Genomic DNA, 20,162 nt, shown 5'->3' with positions numbered 1-20,162 from the left:
GCTGCAGGACTTAGTAGAAAAATGGAGGAAGACTGATATGACTGGAGCATGTAAACTGGACTAAATGGTTTTGGTATGCAGTGCTTGACTTATGGATTGGAAGAGCCTATGACAAGTAACAATGATTTGCCTGTGGAGCATGTGGGAGAAGAGACTGCAATGGTCTTCACCAGAACCACTTTAGCATACCAGCACTTTCAAAATGGAAATGTAGCAACAGAATCAAAACCCTACTATCGATGACAGCTTGATGGGTTTGTCTCTGCTGCATCTAATTCCATCACTGCAGAAAAGGGAATCATAGTTCTGCCAATGGTAGACCTCAGATGACATAGACCAATTTCCTATGAAATTGTTGATCCTTGCTCTGTGTTCACACTGATGCTAGAAATAAATCTGCTCTTGATCTGCATACCTCTGGCTTACTTCCAGGCCACTAGTTTATCAGCCACTCTACAGGCTTTCTGCTGAGAAGGAAAACAAGACTGCAGCCAAAGTCTAAAGAAATATGATCGCTTGGCAGAAGCTAAACAGAACTCCTGGTGGTCAATGAGAACAAATTCGGAGCTCTCCACAATTTGCCAGATCTCTTTATAATTAGTGAAACTAAAAAAAATGGCTGAATTTCTTTTTTGACAGAGAATTATACCAAGCCAAATCTGGAGAACAATTTATTTCAAATTTTCAGAAAGACTCTGATGAATAAAGGAAACCTCTTACCTTGATAGATACTTATTAAAACCCAGATCAAAAACGTCTTATAAGATAACGGCCTTCCCTAAAAATGAAAGGGCACAAAGATGAAAATGAAATCTGTCTCCTATATGTTAACCTCAAAGTCACATGCAGAAATTTGAAAGGAATACGAATGAATGAAACTTTGAACCTTCAGGAGATCTTTGTAGAGCTCTGGATACAACATGGCCACTACCGCTTTGACATCTTTGTCCAGCACTAGAGAGAAAACTGGAAACATGGTGTAGAGGGTAGAATACCTAAAAGCAGGAACACAAGAAATGCCAGCTGAAGGTTACAGTCTACCATTTCAGTTTTCTTGGCAAATGCTCTCTTCATTTACAAAAAGGTAGGACATGTAGACAAAAAGCAAGGACAATGATTTCAACTTAAAAATTTATCTGTGCCAGAGGCTGTCATTGGCAAGGGGCCGCATTCAACACTTTTGCAGAGGACTAAGGAGTAATGATGCAAAGGAGGAAGATAGAATGGGATATATACAAAGATAGAACCCATTTTTTTTTCTCCCACTTGGGTTTATTTTAGAAGATTTCTTTCTTTCTTTCTTTCTTTCTTTCTTTCTTTCTTTCTTTCTTTCTTTCTTTCTTTCTTTCTTTCTTTCTTTCTTTCTTTCTTTCTTTCTTTCCCTTCCCTCCATCCCTCCCTCCCCCGCTCTCTCACTCACTGACTCGCTCTTTCTCTCTCTCCCTCTGGATTTGTATTAAAACTACTATGTTTCCTATTTCAAAATAGTGGGCAACAGTAATGCACTAGGATTATTGATGCTCATAGTTTATATATAAAGTGCATGGCTAAAGAAAGCTGTGTTGTCTCAGTAGGTGGCTGCTGGGTTCAGAAACGTAGCAGGGTTGGGTCTGACTAGCCTGTGAATGGGAGATTCCCATGGAATTGAGGACTGCAGGTTAGAAGGGAGGTAAAGAAAATCTTAGAAGTCAGTGGGAATCATTTATGTGGTGTCACTACAAAAACTGTACAGATGAATTTCTATGGCAACCAGAAACCCAAGTTAACTCTAGGGTGTCTATGTTAAAAGTACATAAGTGTTTCACTATTAATTCTGAAAAATAACCCTGAATATTGTCTATGGAGATTCTCAGTCCTCCAAGTCATGGTTGTCCCAAAGGTGTTTTTTTAAGAGGCAACTGGACTTTCAGGTTTTCTTTGAGGATATTTTGCTTCTCATCGAGAAGCTTCTTCAGCTCTGACTGGATGGTGGGGAATGGAAGGATTTATATTCCTTGCAGACAGCTGGAATTTGCATTTGCATTCTTTTACAGAGTCATTGAGGCCCCTTGGAGATTTATCTGTGTCCTCAGGATCACCTGAGTAGTGCAAATGGTTGTGGAGCTTCTTGGATCTGCCGAAAAGGCTCCACACCTATTTGCATTAAGTGGCCTCAACAACTCTCTAAAAATAATACAAATGACCAGTTGCCTTCAAGGAATATAAATCTTTCCATTCCCCACCATTCAATCAGAGCTGAAGAAGCTTCTTGGATGAGAAGCGAAATATCTTCAAAGAAAAAACAAGAAAGTCCAGTTGCCTCTTGACAAAACACCTTTGGGACAACCCTGAATATAAAAATTTGAAGAGGTGAAAGACTGCAGGTCCTAAGAAGCTATTGAATACAATCAGTGTCTTAATTCAACGAGGTCAGGATACTCTGCAGACTGGTTATCTTTCTCAGCTTGTGTTACCGGACACTTTGAATTGGAAAAGATCAATTCCTGGAACTGTCTGAGTACAAATTAGATACTCTACTACTCAGCTACTAACTTTTCCCCATTGTTAATGTCTAAGAGCTGCTTGACTTCTAAAATATACATTTGTAAAGAAAGACGTAATAAGTTTTATGTGCTGCATAAATGTGGTAACCAGATATGCAAAAAAATGCACATGTACACATCAAGAGTTGGAACTGCTTGCATTTTCTTGGCCAGATTATATTTTGAACCAAACCTCAAAGTATGCTGCTATATGATGTGTGAAATGGTCCAAAGATCCAGAACTTAATTTTATCCCAAACGCAACAGGACTCAGCTTCAAACCTTCCCTAAGCTGCTGGGCTTTCACCCAAAAAAATGGTGATATGTGGCACTGGCATTCATTTTATTTCCTTTCTGCAAAAGAGTCGTATTAGAAAAACATGGCTGCAGGATTTTGTTTACTTTAAAAAAAAAACATCTGCACCCTGCTTTTTGTTTTCAGAAAAGACACCTCCCTCCCCGCCTCCTCTCCAACATGCTATAACATTGCTTCTGGGATACAAAAGTTGCTTTAACAGCTAAAATTGGTCCTAAATGGGATCCATGTGTTTTTAATGGTTGCTGGACTAAAGTTGCTTTGAAACTGGGCATCTTCAAAGTGTCCTGCTTCATTCCGATAAGAGCAGTAGAGGCAGGAAGGAAAGAGTGCGACATTTTAGCCTGTGCCACTCATTGCCGTGACCGTTTCCAAACTCAGGAAGGCTTCAAACAAATCTCATTATACATTTTAAAGATACCACAGGGAATGGTTTGGCTCTTACCCAATGATGAGAAAGCCTTGATAGAGTGGAACAGAAGCAAAGTAAAACACTGAAGAGAAAACTGCCTATGGAATAAAATACAAGGAATTATTAGGCTTCAAAGCAAAAAGAAAATAGGGTCAATGACAACTATCTTTTCAGCTGTCTCTTAATGGAAAGAGTTGGTGGTCCCTCATTGGTTAACTAAGGCAAGTAGTGAAGATTAATATTTAGGACTTAGGAGAAACCACAGGTGGCTTCTCCACCCAGAAAGATTTGGCAATTTAGAAAAGGCTGTTCATGGCAAATTAAATCCTAATGAAAGAGGGTTTTTTTTTAATATAGATTCCAAAATATACGATGCTACTCAATAACTCAATATTTTTGAAGGTCAATATACAGTCAAGACCAGAGATATTTCTGCTAGGGCGGATGGATAAAAATTAGGAAAAACTGCACGATATTTTGTTCCTATATTTCAGAGGTCCTCAATCCCCAGTTGCACAGCTGGAGGTGAGCGGTGGGTGAGCAAAACTGGGCATGCACAGGATCTAGGTTGCATGCTCCTCTTACAATACACATGCGCACACACACGCGCACACACACACACACATATCGGTCTGTGAAATAATTGTCTTCCATGACAATTCCCCTGGTGCCAAAAAGGTTGGGGACCCAAACTATATATGATAATGACAGTAAGACTTTTATATGGCCAATAGTGGGAAGAGTTGACATCATTTACAATGCAAGAATGGTTGGTAAAGCTGATGGTGTTGGTTGAGATATTGAAACTGAGGGTCTCATTAGAGGAGAGACATTGGCTAACTTTTATACTAACTGGAAGCCCCTTTTGGACTTTTTGTACAAACAGAAAAAAAATGAAATTATAATATATCGGTTTGGGGACTATTAATGTTCACAGATTATTGAAAAATGAATGAGCTCTATGGTTCTAGCCATAGAGCAAAAGTTGAATTATTTTTTATTTATATTTGCTGTAAAATTATTCTTTCTCTTTTTTGCATTTCTGCTTCTTCCTATATTTTTACTTTTTCTTCTTTTTCATCCTTTCTTATTAGTTCTTATTAGTTTTATCTTTCTACTTTAAAATTTAATAAAATTATTGTATTAAAAAAGGATTATAAGTGATGTAGAGATCATACATGTGCAAGATATAAAATGAAAAGGTAAATGATCCCAAATCAATGGAACTCACTGACAAACTACTATCTGCTTCCAGACATAGAAGAGAAACCCTATCAGTTAAAGGTGAGAAAGTAGGAACTTACTGATCAAGCAGGAACAATGTTCAATTCTTGTTTAATTGATTTCTCCTATTTTCTCTGCCATTTGGACAGAACAAAGTAAAAATCCTATGTGGGCTTTTAAATAAATAAAATAAAACCCCTTTCACACAGGGGTGGGATTCTACCAGTTCGCACCTATTTGCTAGAACCGGTTGTTAACATTCTAAGCAGTTTGGAGAACCGGTTGTTAGAAGAAATTACTGGCCTAATCCTGTAAGGAAGGCAGGAAGGAAACATTCTGGTGTTGCTTACAGAAACTGCCTCTCCATTAACCCTTATTATATTCTTGGCAGGACTAGACTTCCTGTCTCAGGAACATCTCTGGATTTTTTCCCCCTCCTCTGCTAGTACTTTGCTTGTGTGGAGTGACCATTCAAAGTTACAATGGCACTGAAAAAAGTGACTTATGACAATTTTTCACACTTATGACTGTTGCAGCATCCCCACAGTCATGAGAGGCCAGGTAAGGAGATGCGTGCCTCGATGTGAGTGATATTGAGTTGGCCACACCCAGCCAATAACATGACCACCAAGCCATGTCTACCCAGTCACATGATCAGCAAGCCACAGCCACCACCTAAGCCATGCCCACAGAACCGGTTGTTAAAAAAATTGAATCCCGCCCCTGCTTTCACACCCTGATACTGTCTGGAGTCAAATGACCAAAGGGCACTAAACAAGGTACAGGAACATCACTGACCTGCATGGTACTAATGCACAAACTTCTGTGGATCACAAACTGGCTGAGAGCAGCAGATCTTTTGTAGCTGTTTCTTCCATGCACCATCAGTAATCGGCCCAGGTGCTTAAACTGAGTGATGGAGAAATCTGCTGCAAGAGAAGCTTGTTTTCCTTCCTAGGAATACCATGAAACAAAAATATCAAGGCCCTCCATCATTACAAAACCCAGAATTCTCCTGCCACAAAAGTAAGCATCATTCTAATTGTATACAGTAGCCTGTTCTCCTTTGATCAGCACATAAGGTCACTTAAATCAGGCATTTACCGCTGGGAACATCCTATGTGCTCCCTCACCTTTAAAATTGAGAAGTGAGGAGGTCAAAAGAGCAAGGTTTTTTTTAAACCAGTGTCTGATTGACTTACTGTACTGTTCTATGCAGCTTATTCAGAGTCTGTGTTTAGTAGAGTTTACTGCCAGGTAATCCACATGCAGAATGTAGCCTTAGGAAATCTGAGGCATCTACAAAATAATTTTCAGTTTTCTACCCATGTTTCTCCCAAAATAAGACCCTGTCTTATATTTTTTGCCACTCAAAAAGGCACTAGGTCTTATTTTCGGCAGGGGGGGTGTCAACTGACTCACCTCACCTGCATGCGTTGCCCCTGGCCTCTTTTTTGCTGTCACAGACCTTCAGGAATTCCTTTTGTGGCTGCAAGGCTTTCCTAAAGGCTCCTGCAACTGATAGCAGAGCTACAGATAGATCCGGAGCTCTGTTATTGGCTGCAGAGGCCTTCAGGAAAGCCTTGCCAGCCTCGTCAGCTGCAGAAGAAATGGGCCAGCAAGGCAGGCGTTGGGGTGTGTGAGGCCTGGATGCAACTGTCCGAAGATAAGTAGTAGGGCAGCACCCCCATACCCACCCTAGCTTAATTAAGACCCCATGGAGTGGGTGGGGTCTTAATTAGGGATTATTTTGGGAGTAGAGCTTATATTGGGGACACTTGTAAAAATCAAGCTAGGACTTACTTCTGGGGTACGTCATATTTTCGGGGAAACACAGTACTTCTATTTATCGTTATTTATTTATAACATAACATCTTTTTCTTTGCAGGTAGTCTTTGACTTATGATCACAATTGGGACCAGAATTTCTGTTGTTAAGCAAGACGGCAGTTAAGCGAAGTTGTGCCTGATTTTCACGATCTTATTTGGTCATGATCCTTAAGTGAATCATTGCAGTTGTTAGTGAATCAAGTGGGCATTAAAGTCAGTCCAGTTTGATATAATGACCCATGTGATGTCATCACAGCTCTCACTGCATGTTAAGGATGCCGTGACTATCTCAAAATCATTCATAATACTTTTGGATAAGAGGGAAAATAATGCCCCAGTTAGGAATAAAATCAGACCAGAAAGGTGCAGGATGACAGTTTAATCAAAAGCATATGTCTTAAATTGGAGCTAAAAGCATTAAAGCTTGACAGCCACCAAATCTGTGAGTGGGAACACATCACATCTGTAGGCTCAGGGGAAATATATATATATATATTTTAAGGATTATATTTACATGTTTATGGTTTTCTCATCTCAAAATGGGAATAAGCAACTATGGTCAAAGAAGGAGAGGGGTCTTTGATGAATAAAGAAACAATTGGTCCAGAGAGCTTCCAAGGTTGTGTTTCATAAATCAGATGACAGCAATAGCACTTAAACTTATATACCACTTCACAGTGCTTTACACTGTAAGTGGTTTATAGAGTCAGCATATTGCCCCCAACAATCTGGGTCCTCATTTTACCCACCTTGGAAAGGATGGAAAGCTGAGTCAACCTTCAGCCTGGTGAGCCAGCCAAACTGCAGCCAGCTGCTAGCAGAAGTAGCTTGCAGTACTGTATTCTAACCACTGTGCCACCACAGCTCTAGTGATACTCTGATTGTGAGTTTATGTCTACCCACTGAACTAAAGCTCTCTCTCCTGAAATCATTATCATTATGACTGTTTCATTCAAATTAAACATCATGCTTTGGCTTACCTTTCCTTCGACGCCAACACCACAGTCTGCCTCCTGGATCATACTGACATCATTTCCCCCGTCACCTGTAACACACAAAATCAAGGAAGTTCAGTTGAGTGGCTTAGAATGCTAGCAATGAAATACGATTCCTAGCTATTCTGCAGTATGTTTCCATTTTACAGGACTTATCAAGGTAAAAAGAAGCCATGATGAGAAACATGGGGAATTATAAATGGAAAACTGTTCCCGAGTCAACATTGTAAATTTATGTGAGACAGCTGTAAAATGAGCTCTGTTTGGAACCGCTCCTGGTATTAAAACCAACACTTTCAGTCTAATTGGGCATAAAGTACACTGTGTTGCTGCAAAGGGACAGTTCCAACATGGGAATGCTTCCAGGACTGTTGTAGTACTTTTGTATAACCTCAAGGGCAAGCCCAAGTGATGGGCATAGAGTCAAGTTGGGTGTATGAACATTCAAGTTTACCTGGATGCATCTAGTGAATGAAACAGCTCATTATCACAAGCCAATGAATTTCAACTAGCAGGTGAACTTAAAAACGAAACAAAGCATACACACACCTTCAGAGAGACAAAGAAACACAAAATTTTCCGCATGGGATGAGATGGAGACATCTGAAACACATCTGGCTTAAGTTCACAAGTTATCTGGAAGCCACACAGGGCAAATGGTGGAAGCACTGAATCATAAAAACACCCCATTTTTGCCATTTTCTTTATGGTTGAAAGCCAGTTCCAGTTCTCCTTGCTTAGCCAAGGCTGGATCTGCTTAGGTTTTACTTGGTCTGCTATAGCTAACCATAAAGAGACAAATCATTTTAGCTGTAGAGTTCCTAGCTGGCAGTGTCATCCTTTTGAATGGTTACAGTAATGGATTCCAGAGCTTCATTATACACGCAACATAAGATGAAAAAAAAAGCAAGATGGATATTCTAATATCACTAGCAGTTTAGCATTTCTTTGGACAATTATTCCAGGTCATTCAATATAAGTTTTACCGTCTCTTTTCACATTTTAACTATGCTATGTTTTTTTCCTTCTCAGTATCATGAGGTGTAAAGTAAGCAAGCGGAATAACTAAATAAAAGAGCAGAACATGTTTCACGGTGCCTGTTTTCAAGAAAAGCAGAGGTAATAAAACATGGTGGCTAAAATTCAAACCCACAAATTCTGGGGGAAGGAGCTGGAGCTGCAGTTGTAGAAATTGGTAGCATTGGTTTAATAACTGTTCAAAGTTACAACGGCACTGAAAACAGTGCTTTACAACTGGTCCTTGTACTTACAACTGTTTTGACTGCGGTTATGTGATCAAAATTCAAGCCCTTCTCAATTTACAATGGTTACAGAATCCCAGGGTCATGTGATCATCATTTGTGATCTTCCCAGCCTGCTTCCAAGAAGCAAAGTCAACGGGGGAAACTGGATTATCTTAATAAATGTGTGATTCACTTAACAATTGCAGTGATTTGCTTAACAACTGTGGGGGAAAACTTCATAAAATAAGGCATGACCCACTTAACAGCTGCCTTGCTTACCAACAGAAATTCTGATCCCAACTGTGATTGTAAGTTGAGGACTACCTGTAAACTCAATTGATTAAGAGCCATCAAATTACTGTCAACTCTTAGCAATCTCACAGATTTTCTCCATGATGATCTCTTTCAATAACACCAAAATGTCTGTAGTTATGATGGAATGGTTTAATTACTCTTCTGCAAGTGATCAGGAGCTTAGACTCAATGATCCCTTCCAATTCTCTCTTTATTTTGTGCCAGCTTATTACACTTGTATGGAAAGGGCTGCCTCATAGCTACATCCATGGACTTGCTTTCCTTCAGAAACTCTAACCTTTATTAAAAATCCTCAGAGAAATGGAGAACCCATAGGTGTGCAATGTTTAAATCACAGCTTTTTCTCTGTGATGATGAACCAATATACAAAAAAGACGCTAAACTAGAGAATCCAGCTAAAGCAGTGGTCCCCAACCTTTTTTGTACCAGGGACCAGTTTCATGCAGAAACACTTTTTCAAGGACCGGCGGGGTGGGGGACACTTTTTCAAGGAGGGGGGGAGGGGGGGGAGTCCGAGTTTGGTGGTTTGCTTGCAGATGCTTCATTACCTGACTAGATAACATCTGATGTTGTTACCTAGTCGGGTAATAAAACGTCTGCCAGCAAACCACCAAGTTCAGGGAGGCTCAGGACAAGTCCCTGCAGGATGGCTGAGAAGCCCCCCCTCTCAGCCCTCCCTCCCTCAGCCTCATCCCTCAGGTGTCTCCCTCCCTCCCTCCCTCAGCCTTATCCCTCAGGTGTCTGCCTCGTTCCTCTCTCAGTCGCTCTCTCGCTCCTCCACCAGCCCAGGAAGAAACTGCTTCAAAGAAGCCGGCAGGGTGGCTTTTCCTGTTGGCGCAGCTCCTCCGAAGCGCCCGTTCACCCCCACTCTGCCGCCCGCGGTTCAGTCCAGTGCTCCATTCTGCCTGCCTGCCTTCATTTCTGGTTGTTTCGGAGCAGCTTCGGCTGAGTAAAAGAGGCGAATAGTTATTATTCTCAGCCAAAGCTACTCCGAAACAACCAGAAATGAAGGCAGGCAAGCAGGCAGAACGGAGCACTGGACTGAACCGCGGGTGGCGGGGTGGGGGTGAACGGGCGCTTTGGAGGAGCTGCGCCAACAGGAAAAGCCACCCTGCCGGCTTCTTTGAAGTAGTTTCTTCCTGGGCTGGTGGAGGAGCGTGAGAGCGACTGAGAGAGGAACGAGGCAGGAGGAAACCGAAGCCTCTGAGCTGGAGAGCAGGACAGGCTTTGGTTGCTTCCTCCCTCCCCTTCTTTCATTTGTGTCCTTGATCCCTGATCCCAGCAGCATTCACCGAAGGCGAAGAAAGCCGCCATTTTTATTTTATTTTCTTTGCGGCCTGGTACCAAATGATCCACGGACCGGTACCGGTCCACGGCCCAGTGGTTGGGGACCCCTGAGCTAGAGAATCCCTACTATGAAAGATTGCAGGAAGGCTGGGAAAGTAAAAGTAAGAAGAAAAAACTGAAAGACTGAAGGACAATCCATTGATAGCTTATCTTATGAATAGGATACTTCAGCCCTGGTGGCCAGAAACTAGAAAGAAAATGACCCTTTAATGAGATCATTGTAAATGAGAACTAGACATTCTTCTTGAAGTCTTGAAAAGTGTAATTAACAATAAACTATAGCAGCGGTCCCCAACCTTTGTGGCTTGGTGGCCTGACGGGTGGGGTAGAGGAATGGGTTGCGCAGGCGGTGGGCTGATGCACATGTGTGCAGCTCAACTTGCACAAGTGGTGGGTTGGCATGTGTGAGCGCCTGCTGCTCACAAAAGCTGCACCAGAGCTGCACCAGTGCGTTCTGGTCAGCCCCTCACGTGGCCCAATTCTGAATAGCCCATGGCCCAGTGGTGGGCCATGGCCTGAGGCTTGGGGACCCTGATCTATAGATACCCCAAGAATAGCCTAAAAGATACTACATGAAGTATGTGTAATCTTTGGTTCCTTGTTGTCACCTGTATGAGGTTTAACACATACCTACTGCGCAGGTCAACTTCCCAGTCCTCTCCTTGAGTAAGCGTACAATTTGAGCTTTTTGTGTTGGGGCACATCTACAGCAGATGACTGCCGGACACTGGCAAGCCAGTTCCATGAACTCATACTCATAGTATTTCAAGCATACCTATTCCATGAGAAAAAAACAAACAAACAAACAAAGTTAATGGGATGCAGAGATTTTTTTCTTTTGCTGACCCCTGTTCCTTGTAAGAGCCTGATCTTCTAGATCAGTGTTTTTTTTTCAGTCTTGGCAACTTTAAGGTAAAAGCTAAGAATTCTAGGACAACTTCTCAAAGTTGTCAATGTGAGAAACAGTTCACTGGAGGAATTTGTGTGTTTCTGGCCAAAGCTGCTGATGCAAAGGCTGGGAGCTCAGTATCAGAGTATACTTATGAATTGGAACAGAGCTTAGTAACAAGGTCAGCCAATGAGAGCTGAGTTGAGGGCTGAAACTTAAAGAGAGAATCTGGGCGTGGTTTATCTCTGTTCTGTGCTCAGCTCTAAAGTGAAAGAGAAACTAAGTTGCTTGCTTGTCTGCTGAAGTTGAGTTGCTTGTAACATGTCTACCTCTGTTTGAGTTTCCTCCATGTTGGAGAAATCTACAACTGGTATTGTAAAATTTTCTTAATAAGTTTACAAAGACATTAAATGAAGCATCAGCCATCTGTGTTTATTTTTCTGGCACTGAATTTATGCGGCAAAACTCTGAATACCCAGCCCACCTCTCACCTCCAAGGAATCCCCAGAAATCACCAGGGCACAGTCATGTTTGCGGCGGAAAGCATTTAGTTCCAAATGTGCTTCTCCACGGTTGGTCACCTGGACAGGAGAGAACGGGTAGCTTAGTGTCAGCAGAGAATTCATTGTATGTCAGATGGGTGTCAAATCTGCCAGATGGTGGGTATGGTGCCCTGATCCAAGCCCTGCCACTTCTGTATGTGCAGGTCTTTCTTTCTTTCTTTCTTTCTTTCTTTCTTTCTTTCTTTCTTTCTTTCTTTCTTTCTTTCTTTCTTTCTTTCTTTCTTTCTTATTTATTAATTTATTTCATATGTAGGCTGCCCCAGTCTATCATAATTCTGTGTATGTGAGAAAATAAAACAATAGAAACAAGAATATACATAATCCCAAAAGGAAAAAAAAGTTAAGATTAGGAGAAACTTAACAGGACAATGCAAGGGACCACTATCCACTCTAATTAATTGCCTTGGCCCAGGTTTTAAAAGTTCATTTAAGTGAGGTCAAGAATATATGAATCTTGGGGGATGAGGGATTGTGCTTCAGAAAGCAGGCACCATGACAAAAAAGCCTGCTTTCTGGTTCCCTTCACATAGCCTGTTGGGCCTAGAGGATGTCAACTTACATCAGAATGCATGAGATCGGCAGAAACTGCTGGAAATAAGTTGACACTCAGATAGCAAAGTCCTATCCCATGAAGGGCTTTATAAGTAATATCCAGGACCTTGAATTGCATCTAGGACCTACCACCTCACCCACTTGACAGCTTTAAGACTTGTGGACCTCAACTTCCAGAATTCCTCCTCCCATCATGTTAGCTCAGGAATTCTGGGAGTAAGGACCTTCAATTTCAAGCACAACTGACACACTAAATTAATTTGGGTGAAAGTCTTCCTGACAACAGCTGCTGCCTGCTATTCAGGCAGAAGATATGACTCCCCCCAAAGGACAAATCCTGCATTTTGCTCCTCCCCAGAAGGAATGAGTCACAGCAAACAACAACAACAACCACCACCCACTGGGCAGCTAGTTGAGGATGTTGAGCTGGAGAAATAATTTCATTTCATCTTTCTTATGGATACCATGAAATCCCTAGGCTCTTATTCATTCTCAAATAGATTCACCCTTTGTCTTCTTGCAACAGCACTCTAGGCCTTTTTCTGGCACTTTGTCTCCTGGAGTTCCTCAGAAAATCAAGGAACTCATTAGGATCGTTGCACAGGAAACGGCCAAAAGGAGCGATTTGATCCAAGGATTGTAGGTGACTCAAGTGACTCAAGTGTTCCAGATTTTGAATGCCTACAACTTACATTAGTGTGGATCTTATCCAGAACATGGAAGAATGATTAATGGCTTGAAGAAAAAAAAAAAAAAAAAGTACTGAGGACTTCTGGTTTGAGCTTCTTCGACGACAGACAGAAATCCGCGATTGTGCGTGGTTTCGGTCTGGGCTCGCCGCTGGAGCACCCCGAGCCGGCTGGTTTTGGGGTTAAGCCACCCTGTAGAGGTGGTGAAGAAGGGGGAGACTGCCAGCAGGGTGGAGGAGAGCCACATCTCTCCTCCTCAGCTGGCCATTACTCCCTTTCCCGAAGGCAGTTGCATTGGTGGTCAGAAATGGCCACCTCAAAGAAGAACTTGACCGGAAAAGAATGTGCAGAAGGAAGATAAGAAGTGAAAGTTTCAGCTGATCAGGTTAAATTGCAAATGCAACAACTAAGGTACCCTGGAATTTAAACTAAAAAAACAACAACATTGTTCCCAAAGAAGATTCTGAAGCAGTGAAGGAAAGTGAAAAGGGAAAGGTTTGGTTTTTTTTTTCTTCTCTCCCTTTCCCTATACTAACAACTAAGAGACTTAAATAAGAAATCAGAAAAAAAAAATCCGCTTTGACATCAACAGGCAATTAAGCTGAAAATAAAACAAAATGCCAAAGGGATAATAAAGATTTCTGGACACTAAAAAATTTTTATAAGCAGGAAAGGAGAGAAAAAGAATAAAAGGGCAGGATCCAGAAAAAAGGGAGGAGACTGCCTGGAATTAAAAGGAATCTACAGTAAAACTTCAACAAGTCTTCTAAAAGATACATTTCAGCTGAAACTTGGCAATTAAATAGTAGAACCCCATGAAGAGAAAGTGAAAAAAAAAAAGCAAAAAGAAACAGCTTGCATGTATTTGGATTACTTGGTGATCTTTGGATTCTTGGTTATTGCGTTTGAATGACTAAAATTAATTGGGTGGTTGTTTAAAAATTTATACAATGGCACTACTTCTGGATGAATTAAAAATAGAACTTAAAAAGTATAAAGAGGATGCACAAGAAGGGAGGGGTTCTTTTGGCTTTGTTTTTCAATTCTTAGAAATGAAGATTTGGAACTATGAGAAACAACAAGAAACGTCTGCAAAACAAGAAGACTGGGACAAAGAAGAAGCCATCTTTTATGAACAAATAATTCTGTGTGGAGAAGAAAAAGGAAAGGGGGGGAAGAGAATGGAGAATTTAAGACTTAAAAAAGCAACCAACGAAAAGAAAAATAGTTCAAAAAATGAGTATAATATTGGAAAGCAACAGAAGAGGGGAATACAGAAGAGAGAAACAGAGGTAGAGAGACAAGGGGATAAAAAGGGGAGAGAGAAGAAGAGAGGGAAGAAGGAAAGGAAAAGAAGTTACAGAGGACAGAAACAAGATATAGAGAAACAGGGCCTATTTAGAGATAATGGGTGAAAATTTAACTGAAAAAGGGATTCTTTAAAAGTACATAAGATTGTACTGTTATATTAGTAATAGAAATAATTTTAGAAAATTGGAAACAATGTATGATTAAAATGAGGGATAAAATAGTTACTGTAATCTAGTGAAATGTTTGTTAATAAAATAAATTAAATAAAATAAATGAGAGAATTGAATTAGGAAGGGATGGGAACATTTTAATTAGTTAATGTTTTATAAAATATAAGTGAAGGGGGGGGATTAATTATGGAAAGCTTATAACTGTTCCCATAGAAGTATGATATATAATTGAAAAGTAATATTAAAGAAGTTAAGATTTTAATGAATATTAACATTAATGATAGAATTGAATTGGAATGGAATGTGTTGTTTTAATTACATATATTTATAATCTTTTTTTTTTAAGAATATAGTGTGTATTTTAAGAATGTACCAAGCAGAATCCGAATGGAAGTTATATATTATATTGAATGTTATAACTTTAAAGTATATATTGAAGCTTAAATAAGAGTTAAATGGATAAAATTTAAAGATATAAAGGTGTTATACTCCAATCAGCAACTACAGGATAAACTTTGTTTAATGAGAAAAGATTATATGAAATTGAAACAGGACAGACAAAAAGTATAAATATAATTATTTGAATTGAGATGAGATAATTAAAATAAAATTGAGAAAATTAAAAGAGGGGAGAAGCTATGTAGAAAATGTAATACAGTAATAAGATATGGAATAGAACATAAAAATGCACATGAAATTGAATTTGTGTCTGTATGAAGAAATGTAACCCGGGATTACGCTACTTTCAAAAAAGATGTTTTATTTGTATTTTTTTTATGTGAAAACTCAAATAAAATTTACAAAAAAAAAAGCACTGATCAATTTGTGGGGGGGGGTAAGTATATATAATGCTAGGAAGAGATTTGAGTTATGAATATGACACTAATCTCACCTAAACAGTTTTCTGACATAATTCAGTGCATTCTTACTTGGTAAAGGAAGGAATAACGTATTCAAATGCAAAGAAGATAAGAATATTTCAGATTTGGCAGAGGGAATATGTGGTATATCTGCATCAAACAGAGGGTGTGTTTGTGCACAGCAGATCCAAAACGACCTCACTTCTTGCTTGTTTGGGTGGGGGGCTGTATGCCACATATCTCTACAGCAAAAATAAATAAATAAATAAAATCACCTAATCTGGTTTTTGAATGGAACCCATATCTAGGGATACTTCTGCATAGCCTACTCTTTTAATTCTTAAACCCATGGTCACACTTTGTCAAGAGATTGCTCCATCCCGGTCAACACTATATGAATTTGTGGCAATTTTAAGAGAGGGTTCATTGAAAGAACTTTATAAGACAAAGATCAGTAATTTCAAGTGCTCTTTAAGAAATGTAATGCTGCTGTATTAAAAGAGTTAAAGTCAATAGCATAAGGGAAAATGCGGTTCATAAATGAAAGTGACTGTTAAACACAGGGCTAACGGACATGCATAAAGATCTGTATCTTTTGCATGCATAAAGATCTGTATCTCTATTTTAATGATTCAGGACAGTCCTTTTGGCTGAGACAATTTAGCTTAAATGAACAAAGAGTTTGTCATACTCCATCTCACATTTATTGCACAGTCATGGTACAGAAATGCAAGTGGCCTTTCTTGCTTCACCCCAAAAAATCTTGGAGCCTGAAATTTTGCAAAGAGGTCTCAGAAAAGCATTTTCAAAGAGATGCAGAGTTCCTTTTACAGAATAATAAGGATGAGCAATAAATTAGTTCTGCAAGACAAGGCAGAAGAAAACAACATTCACACTGGTTTCAAATCTCCAATGAAGGGCGGATTTGGAAAATAAGCCAAAATGTAACATCTTGGGGGGTGGGGTGTGTGAACCCGTCAGAACAGGAATTAACCGTTTTAACATTCTTGATTTGTTCATAAAATGCATTGCTGCCCAGCATTTTGCCTTGTTAAAGAACTTCTTTCAGCAGAGATCCAAGCACCCTGATAAAATTGAGCCTGCAAGAAATTGGAGGAAACAAGAGCTCTTTTTCTATGTTAGTTCCAGCTACTAGGACCCATCATATGCAATGATGTTTGCAGTAACGTTAGGCTTATATCATATGCTCAGCTGTAGTCTACATGCACAGTGAAGCTGGATGTTATTTCCCCCAATTCAGAATAAAGCTCTGTGGACAAGTGCTAAGTAAATTAAGTTTTATTTGTATTACTCACCAGTCTAAATATATGAATGTCCTGAGACCTGGTTACCAGATGTGCATTCTTAGCTGTACACGTGGCTGTTTCCAGTTTATCCCCTGTGAGCATCCATACCTAGAATTAAAAAAAAAAATTCAAAACCTCACATGAATAGAAACAAAGAGCCAGTATAATGCAATGGTTTGCTTTGGACCAGACTCCCTGGAGACTCAGATTCAAGATCCCACTCAACCACGGAGCTCACTATGTGGACCACTTTTTCTCAAGTCAGCTTACAAGGCTGATATTCTGGGGATAATATTAGAAGAAGCTCATATTTAAACTGCATTCAACTCTGAAAGGAAAGCAGGTTGCATCAAATGTAGTAAATTAATAATGGTAAATAATAAAAAGGCACTTAATAAATGTTTAGCTTGTAGGAAAATCAATATATGTACTATATTTTAGATATTTAGAAGCCAATAGTGGTTAAGGCAGGATCCTTGAGACTCAGGTTTGTATTTTCAGCTATGGAAAATCCTGGGGTGAAATCATTCTCAGATCAACCTACCCCACAGCATTATTGTTGTGGGGAAGAGGAAATACTAATTATGCTGCTTTGGGGTCCTGGATAAAAGCTATATAAATCTAACACATCAAACGATCAAATTAATAAAGATGACCAGGTAAAAATACAAAAATCTCCCTTGTGTCAAAAGATTGATGACTTCCTCTGATTTCACAGACATGCCCATGTGTTTTTCTTGGCAGTGGGGTAGGAGACCATTAGAAAAATTGGAGAAGACCCATCCTCCCTGATGTATCCTAGTTTTTTTCAACTATCTGACATCTAGGCACTATAAAAATAAATGGAAGGAACTTGCACCTTTATACCAAGTAGATTATAACTTGAGCCTCTATCTTCCGGATATGAGAGTTGGACAAACTAAGGACAAGTACAAATCTGAAAGTAAGTCCCATAATAAAAGTATGCAGCTTCTACTACCTCAGTGGCTTCACCACACTTTGCAAGGTAAGAGCATTGGATTAAGTGGTGAAATACTGTCCATAAGGATCTCCCAGCATTCATTAGGTATGGTTAAGCTGAGTATGGACAGGATTTTAATTAAAATATAATTGAAATCCTGCACTGAGCAGATATTTGGGCATGGTGGCCTCAATAGTCTTTTCAAATCCCATAATTCTTTGCAGTTTTATTTAAATGCAATTGACAAAAGCAATTTGAACAATTGCATATTTCAAATACATTACATGGAATTTTTAAGTAACTGTTAAAAAAACCTTTTTATATCATACTGGGATCTAAGAGATATATTTCGCAAAAACATGAGTCAATGTTGACCATTTTTGGAGATGGAAGCTTCAGCTAAGACAAATGGCGCCAATAATGCAGTAATGGATATTCTATAAAGGCAGCTTTAAACTGCTCCATGTGGCAGTTGTCTTAGTGCAACAAATTGTTTGTGTGAAGAAGATGCAACCAGAATGGTCTGTGGTGACATGGAGAAAATTGCCACATCCACACAATGAGTCATTGTACATCATGAGAAGACAATAACCACATGGACAACTTCAGAGAGATTTTCACATAGCAACCAAAATAAGTCTCTAATTAAACTTTTTAATAGTCAGTGGAATCAAACAAAATTGGGCTGCTTTGCATATTGCACAATGTGACATTGTTGCTGTTGTTGGAAAATGCATCTTATGGAATGGGCACTAGTGATATGGTATATGATCATGTAACCTGCCATAAATTCTACTAGACATTTTGTTTTGTATTGCCAGTTGTAAATTGCAAATTTATGATGATTCTATAGTATACGGCAATGTTTTTCAACTTTGGCTGCTTGACGTGTGGACTTCAACTTCCAGAATTCACCAGCCAACTTGAAGGAGCACTCATGCACCACCTGATGCCAAGTCTTTAAAGCAGCCATGCCTTTTCCTGAGATGTCTAGTCTATTAAGGGATATGAGAATTCACACTGGGAAGAGTTATAATTGATATGGGAAGGAATTGAACACTTTCAACAGACAAAGCCAAGAGTTTGGGGAGCATTTCTAAGTAGCACAAGCATGGCCTTGGGTATTTCTCTACATCTTGGATATCATAACCATTCTCCCTTTTTTTCACAAAAGTTCAGATCTTGGCCTTCATGGAAAACTGTAAAATAAGAATAAATTTCATGCTGCCATTCTTTCCAAAGTTGTTCCTTCAGAAGGAATTCAAAGTCCCATGGTTTCAGACAAGCATTCTATATATCATACATGGCTTCATGTTAGCCAACAGGAAACATAATTCAGGACTTTCTTTATACTATATACACATTGAAATTTGTACAAGATAGTCCAGTTTGCTTGGTAATGCTGACAAACATGAAATCATGGCATGCAGCCGAACTACATGTTACTTGGGATGAGACAGGTATCTTAGTTATAAACTAATTTAAAAAGCTTGCTTTCCTGACATGGGGAAATGCTAGCTATGGTGTGGTTCCTAAGGCACATTTTTTTCTCTCCAATACAAGTGCTTTCTGAATCGACAGACTCCCAACTCTCAGTCATTCTGGGAATCTACACAACAGGAGGGTACTCCTATATTAATAATGCTCACTATAAAATTATACAGAAGGTAAACATCTTTCAGTTTGAGCTGGATTCTTTTTAAACTTCATGAAACATCCTTGTATTTTTCTTGGCTTATTATTGCTTTCTTCTCAGGTATTCTTCTTCTACCTCCCAATCTACTTTTCAGCCAATCTTTCAGCCGATCTAATCAGATCTGACCAAGGCCAGTTTTTAAAAATCAGCAAGGTCAGCTAGATGCTACCAGCTAGATGCTGCTGGTGATATAAAGGATTTTTTTTAATCAATGGGATAAATAAAATAAAATCCATTCCCTTGGAAGTTGTATTGGGCTGTCAATCTCTCTGCCTTTAGAAAGAACAGGCTCTGAAATCACATTCTTAATGGGACTGATAACAATTTCAGCTGCTGTTTGGTTATTTTAAACAGGTTTATTTCTTTATATTGTTTTTATTTGTATTTGCCTGACAGCAATCCTGACTCTTGTCTGACTACCCTGGAAAAGTGTGCAACAGAAAAGTCAGATAAGCAACAGCATCCAGAGTGGTGGGAAGTCTTTGTAATTCCACCTTTGTCCAATCCCTGAATTGTGCTGCTTACAAGCAGAATAGAATACAGTTCCTATTTCAGTGGAACTTTCTGCTCAGAAAAATTATTTCATTAATTGAAGGGGAAATGCTACCAAAGATCATAGCAACATCAAACCAGAATTCTGAGATGTGGCTCTGTAAAACAATGTAGGTACTTAATTGATACAGGTAGTTCTCGACTTACAACCACAACTCAGTCCAAAATTATGGTTGTGAGTCTTTATTTGGATGTTAAACAAAGGCAGTGTCTGCAATGGGCATTTTTTGTTGGAAACTAAATGTAAACGCTAGTTTCTGGGCAGTGGTGGGATTCAATTTTTTTTACTACAGGTGGGTGTGGGTGTGGCTTGGTGGGTATGGCAGGGGAAGGATACTACAAAATCTCCATTCCTACCCCACTCCAGGGGAAGGATACTGTAAAATTCCCATTCTTTCTCCACCCCAC

General features: G+C 39.5%; 1 protein-coding gene across 1 annotated transcript in view; it reads right to left on the bottom strand.

Annotated features, from left to right (window-relative positions):
- ATP9A (ATPase phospholipid transporting 9A) overlaps positions 1-20,162 on the bottom strand; it is a 107,867-nt gene that overhangs the window by 12,490 nt on the left and 75,215 nt on the right. The window contains exons 19-26 of the mRNA XM_026697480.2: positions 16,555-16,653; positions 11,585-11,674; positions 10,835-10,979; positions 7,284-7,348; positions 5,273-5,428; positions 3,284-3,348; positions 887-995; positions 721-778 (exon numbers count right to left, since the gene is read on the bottom strand). Of these exons, the coding sequence (XP_026553265.1) occupies positions 721-778; positions 887-995; positions 3,284-3,348; positions 5,273-5,428; positions 7,284-7,348; positions 10,835-10,979; positions 11,585-11,674; positions 16,555-16,653 (787 nt within the window). The remainder of the gene's footprint in view (positions 1-720; positions 779-886; positions 996-3,283; positions 3,349-5,272; positions 5,429-7,283; positions 7,349-10,834; positions 10,980-11,584; positions 11,675-16,554; positions 16,654-20,162) is intronic.

Source organism: Pseudonaja textilis, chromosome 3, assembly GCF_049901715.1.
Source record: "Pseudonaja textilis isolate UNSWEBS1 chromosome 3, rPseTex1.2, whole genome shotgun sequence".
In the NCBI taxonomy this organism is placed as follows: Eukaryota; Metazoa; Chordata; class Lepidosauria; order Squamata; family Elapidae; genus Pseudonaja; species Pseudonaja textilis.
Note: the sequence above shows the minus strand (reverse complement) of the source record. Positions and strands in the feature narration are given on the sequence as shown.